This window comes from Dermacentor silvarum, chromosome 1 (assembly GCF_013339745.2).
Source record: "Dermacentor silvarum isolate Dsil-2018 chromosome 1, BIME_Dsil_1.4, whole genome shotgun sequence".
In the NCBI taxonomy this organism is placed as follows: domain Eukaryota; kingdom Metazoa; phylum Arthropoda; class Arachnida; order Ixodida; family Ixodidae; genus Dermacentor; species Dermacentor silvarum.
In genome coordinates this window covers 215,349,457-215,355,439 of record NC_051154.1, presented here as the reverse complement: position 1 = coordinate 215,355,439, position 5,983 = coordinate 215,349,457, and the positions used below count along the sequence as shown (strand labels likewise).

At 52.4% G+C, this 5,983-nt stretch overlaps 1 protein-coding gene across 1 annotated transcript in view; it reads left to right on the top strand.

The window, feature by feature from the left end:
- The first annotated feature begins 2,812 nt into the window (after positions 1-2,812).
- The window catches only part of LOC125942080 (uncharacterized), a 5,029-nt gene continuing 1,858 nt past the window's right edge, over positions 2,813-5,983 (top strand). The window contains exon 1 of the mRNA XM_049660006.1: positions 2,813-4,745. Within this exon, the coding sequence (XP_049515963.1) occupies positions 3,496-4,745 (1,250 nt within the window). The 5' untranslated portion in view covers positions 2,813-3,495. The remainder of the gene's footprint in view (positions 4,746-5,983) is intronic.

Sequence of the window (5,983 nt, the reverse complement as noted above, 5' to 3'; positions counted from 1 at the left end):
TGCAGATACGTGACCTTGACTGCGTTTCGTGACAAGGATGTCGACTTCGACGCACTATCTACTGTAGTAGTAAGCAACATCCGGACACTAAAGGTGAAATTACATCACATGTAAAAAAAAAATAACACATCTCTCGTTGCTTTCATTTAGCGCTAAAGCGACAGTAAAATAAATGAAATGTTCGGGTTCTTTAGAGGCGTTAGTGTTGGCCTCGTGAAAGTCCTACTACACCTCGCCTTTGCCCGCTGCAGCGTCTCCCGGCGTGCACCACTCACTTCTGAGGACCCAGGGCTCATGGTTCCTAAGTGCCAGGAATCCTTTGAAGATGCTCGCGGTGCAGGCGGTGCTCACGTTGCTATTTCCCATGAGATCGGAGATCGACGGCATCGCGCTTCGCACCAGCGAGTTCAACAGCCGCTCCACGTCGTCCATCAAGTTCTTGCTACCGGCGCCTGTTAGTGATACCGGTGCAATTTGGGAACTCACTGCGGGGACCACAAGTAGCAAGAAAAGCAGAGCGGGGTACGCGACGGCCATAATGGCGGCGGTTTGCTGAAGAAAGGAACAGGCCGGAGCAGGCAGCACCAAAAATCATTCGTCGCCGTCGGAAGGAATCCCCCTGTTCCACTGGGACGGGAAAGTGAAACACAAAGAAACGAAAGGAACAGCCGGTATCGGCTACACTGCCGTCGGCTTAAACCAAGAGGAAGGTGCTGAGCCATTTTCCTGATTACGGAATGAGACACGGTGGCGATGAGACAAAGCCTTATGCAGAGGTGCCATCGGCTCGATAGAATTTTTTGTCTTCTATCGGACGGCGAACTGTCTCAAGAACCGGTCCTCGGTGAGGTTGTGTTTTCGGTCTGCACGCCTTTATATCTTTATCATTATTCGCACGAACATTGCGTAATGCACATGCAGTTATTTGTGCATCATTCGCACTGCCTTATCATTTCCTGAATACTGGCACTGCAGTAAGGCTGCTGATGTTATTATTAGTAAAAATAATTTGAAGAAAAAAATTTCAGCTTTTCAACGCAGCTTGAGTGGCGGTGACTTTCTCGTGCAAAAGAGTTCAATCTGTGTATTTTCTCCTATTGCTTTCTTCCTACCATCTCTATCTATATATCTCTGGGTGACTCCAGAAGGCCCCGGTATACACACCGCCGTTTGATGATGTATAGGCGCTTTTAATTCTTTGTTTTGTTGTTTAGTGGTTATCTTCGATTGTCACACTACTGCTGTCCGACCCCCGCACATCGCAGCGTTAATTTTAGCAGCGATGGCTGCGGTTATATAGCAAGTTTTTAAACTATTACTTTGAGTTTGTATAGGCCAAGTACCCTGCATGGCGGCATGAACTCTTTGTGACAGCGCAGCAGTGCAACAGGAGCAGTGCACGTGTTCACGTAACAGTTCATACGCTAGCGTGGTTTACAAGAAGAGGTGCCAGCCAATAGTGACGGCAAAGAAAATATTAGCAGGAATGGCCGGTCAATAACCAACAGTTCTTCACACAAGGCATTGGAAGTTCGGCCCCAGTTTCAAGATTCGCTTTGTAGGAAGTGCCACCCATCGGGCGATGCCCAAACTGCGGTCCCATTACGCCATCGAGCATGCGCGAGTGCTTGGGCACGTAGTAGATATACCCTGTCTCAGAAAAGTACCAGGTCTGTTTTTTTTCTATGACATTTAAACTTAAGAAAGGGCTGTTATTGAGTCACTTTGTATGTTCTCAGAGTATACATGACATTGGATGAGTTTCCATGTAAGCCTACTAGGCATTAGGCTAGGGACAACTTCTAGTGAGACATATGTAACATAATACGTGAAGTATACAGGGTGTTTCAGCGAACACTTTCAAAATTTATTTAAGGTTGCCTGTGGCAGATAGCCCAATTTTAGTTAATGAGCTGGCCTACTCGAAGAGGCGGACATTACTTGCACAAAATATTGAAATTGTAGTGAAGAAGAGGAAGAAGTGCTCTTGCGTCTGTCGCTGTGCGCACCATCAGCGTTCGTGGACTGCCTCGATTGCGTGAGACGTCTAATAAATCGTCATATCACATTTGGTGGAAGGTGCTGCAATCCCCGACCTCACCCTGGAACTTCGCAGCCGAACGTTGCCGACTGCTTCAGCCGCTACCATGCTCGAGCCTACCGACAATCCGCCAGCAGCTTCCGCCGCGCCCATCATTTGCGGTGCCGTCCAGCGGCAGCGGGACCCCCCCGTCTTCAGCGGAGCCGGTGAGACTGACGTGGAAGATTGGCTCTCTACCTATGAGCGCGTCAGTGAGAACAACAAGTGGGATGACCCGACGAAGTTACGTTCCGTCATCTTCTATCTTGCTGACGTTGCGAACCTCTGGTTCCGCAATTATGAGCGGGACCTCCAAACCTGGTCCGCTTTCAAGGCAGCATTCACGGAAGTCTTCGGCCGCCCAGCCTTACGAAAGCTCCGTGCTGAACAGCGTCTACGCCAGCGCGCTCAACAGCCCGGCGAGACGTACACCAGCTACATAGAGGATGTCGTCGATATTTGCGCCCGCGTCGATTCTACCATGAGTGAAGAGGACAAGGTGAAGCACATCCTCAAGGGCATCGAGGACGATGCATTTCAAATGCTTCTCGCGCGAAACCCTTCATCTGTCGCAGCTGTCGTCACTTCGATGAGCTGCGTCGCCAGAGGGTCCTTGCACGCAGCGCTGTTGCACCCGGCCACTCTCTCTCGGGCCTCACGCTTCCCTCCAACTCCTCGCCTGAATCCTCACTCTCCGTTCAGATTAAGGATTTTATTCGTGAGGAGGTGGCGCGCCAACTGTCTATGCTGCCTCTCAGCGATCGACCCCTACAGCCTGACACATCTCTGGCTGCTCCCATTAGGAGAGCCATTCGCGAGGAACTTGCCGACTCGCTACCTTTGGCTCAACCATGTCCTCCCGTGGCGGCACCTCTGACCTATGCTGCAGTCGCAGCGCGACCTGCGCCGCCGACATTCGCATTTCCTGCGACAGTGCGACCTCAAGCAGTGCCAACTCCCGTGTCGCCTCCTATTCCGCCTCGAAGCCCAATTCAGAACCCTTGGCGCACACGCGACAACCGACCCATATGTTTCGCTTGCGGTTTCGCCGGCCATGTCGCGCGCTTCTGCCATCGTCGCATGCCACCTTCTAACCCTGCTGTCTCAACGCCTGGGTATGGATATTCCCACGATGCTACCGGCCATTCCATGCATCCCGACCCAGAGTATCCGCCGTCTTCTCGACGCCCTTTCGGCAACCATCGTTCTCCGTCACCACGTCGTCGCTCGCTTTCCCCCTTACGTCGTCGCCGGTCACCTAGCGAGGGAAACTAGTTGCTGCAGTTCTGCAGGCACGAACTGCCAGCTTCGCGACTTCTACAAGGCCTGCACAGTCGCCACACAATTTACTGGACGTTTTGGTTGAAGGAACCGCCACAATTGCGCTTATTGATACTGGGGCTGCGGTTTCTGTTATGGACGAAAAGCTTTGTCGTAAGCTCCGCAAGGTCACCACGCCGTTGTCTGGTTTGCTACTGCGTACCGCGAGTGCGCAGCATATAGCACCGCTCGCTCAATGTACCGCAAGAGTGCTCATTGCCGACGTAGTTTATGTTGTTGAATTTTTCGTGCTTCCTTCATGTTCACATGACATCATTCTTGGCTGGGACTTCTTGTCTCACCATCGTGCCATCATCGACTGTGCTCGGGCCGAAGTGGCGCTTTTCCCGCTTTCCGAAGCCTCGCTGCCTGACCCTTCTGAAAGTAAAGCCGCCAAGCTCACAGTTGTCTCCGATACGAACATACCACCCGAAATGTCGGTTCTTGTGCCCGTATCTTGTTCCGCCGCGCCAGACGCTACGGTGCTTTTTACACCATCGCCTATTTTTCTACGTCGCAAGGCTCTCCCTCTACCATTTGCCGTCCTCAACACTGTATCTGGATTATCCACTATGCTTGTGTGTAACCCGCTTCAATCCCCTGTGACCTTACTGCGTGGAGAATCCCTTGGTCGTGTTCAGCCCCTTGACCCGCTTCACATTCTCGATACTTCCGACGACATGGCCTGTTATGAGCTCGACGCCCTCACTTCTCCATTGCTGTGCGCATCATCATCATCATTGTCGTCGTCGTCAGACGTTCTCGAATCTGCCTTGGACGCCGATCTCCCACCTGCGTACCGCCAGCAAGTCCTCGCGCTTCTTCAGAATTTTCGCTCGTCGTTTGATTGCGACCAACCATCCCTGGGACGTACGGCGACCGTCACTCACAGCATCCACACTGGTTCCCATCCACCATTACGCCAGCGGCCATACCGCGTGTCGGCAGCCGAGCGACAAATCATTACCGAGCAAGTCGACGATATGCTGCATCGTGGCGTCATTCGGCCTTCCCAGAGTCCTTGGGCGTCTCCTGTAGTATTAGTACGCAAGAAGGACGGCTCAATACGCTTCTGTGTGGATTACCGTCGGCTCAATAAGATAACTCGTAAAGATGTGTATCCGCTGCCTCGGATAGATGACGCCCTCGACTCCCTACAAGGCGCGGAGTACTTCTCATCTTTGGATCTTCGCTCCGGCTATTGGCAAGTGCCGATGGCTGAAGACGACTGTGAGAAGACCGCTTTCGTCACGCCCGACGGCTTGTATGAATTTACTGTAATGCCATTCGGGCTCTGCAACGCGCCCGCTACTTTCGAGCGTATGATGGACACTATCCTTCGTAACTACAAGTGGAAAACATGTCTATGCTATCTTGATGATATTGTCGTGTTTTCGCCCGATTTCCCGACGCACCTCGTTCGCTTGCGTGAGATCCTGACGTGTATCACCTCTGCCGGCCTCCAATTCAACATCAAAAAGTGCCGTTTCGCTGCCCGCAAGTTAACAATATTGGGACACGTTGTTTTGAAGGATGGTGTACTTCCTGACCCAGCCAAGCTTCGCGCGGTCTCAGAGTTTCCGATGCCCACCACTCTTAAGGCACTCCGCAGCTTTATAGGGCTCTGCTCTTACTTTCGGCGTTTTGTGCGCAATTTTGCCACTATTATCGCACCACTGACCGATTTGCTTACGGCTAGCAGCGGCATCTCCGCGTGGTCAACTTCGTGTGACGACGCCTTCAAGCAACTACGTCATCTACTTACTTCGCCGCCGATTCTTCGACACTACGATCCGACAGCGCCCACAGAGCTACACACGGACGCCAGTGGCATCGGACTTGGTGCAGTCCTAGCGCAACGGAAAGACGGCTACGACGAGTACGTCGTCGCATATGCGAGTCGCACTTTAAAGAAGGCAGAAGCCAACTACTCTGTCACAGAGAAAGAGTGCTTGGCCATTATTTGGGCTCTCGTCAAATTTCGTCCGTACCTATATGGTCGCCCTTTTGACATTGTTACCGACCACCACGCCCTTTGCTGGCTGTCCTCGTTGAAAGATCCGTCAGGTCGCCTCGGCCGCTGGGCACTTCGCTTACAAGAATATAACATCCGCGTTGTCTACCGATCGGGCCGAAAGCACTCCGACGCCGATGCGCTTTCCCGATCACCGCTACCTTCCGATGTGGCTTCAGTGTCAACGCCCTTCGCATCCATGTCGACGATCAACGTCGCTGATATGCCGGCCGAGCAGCGTAAGGATCCCCTGCTTTCAACTATGCTGAATTTCCTCCACGATCCCTCCATCACACCCTCTTCTCGAACACTTCGTCGCCAAGCCGCTCACTTTGCTGTCCACGACAACGTCCTTTACCGCAGAAATTTTTTGCCTGATGGTCGACAATGGCTGCTTGTGATACTACGACACATGCGTACTGACATATGCGCTTATTTCCATGACGCTCCTCATAATGGTCACGCCGGCGTTCTGAAAACGTACACTCGGCTGAGGCAGCGTTTCTACTGGCACGGCATGTATCACTTCGTGCGCCAGTACGTACGCGCTTGCACGGGTTGCCAAAGGC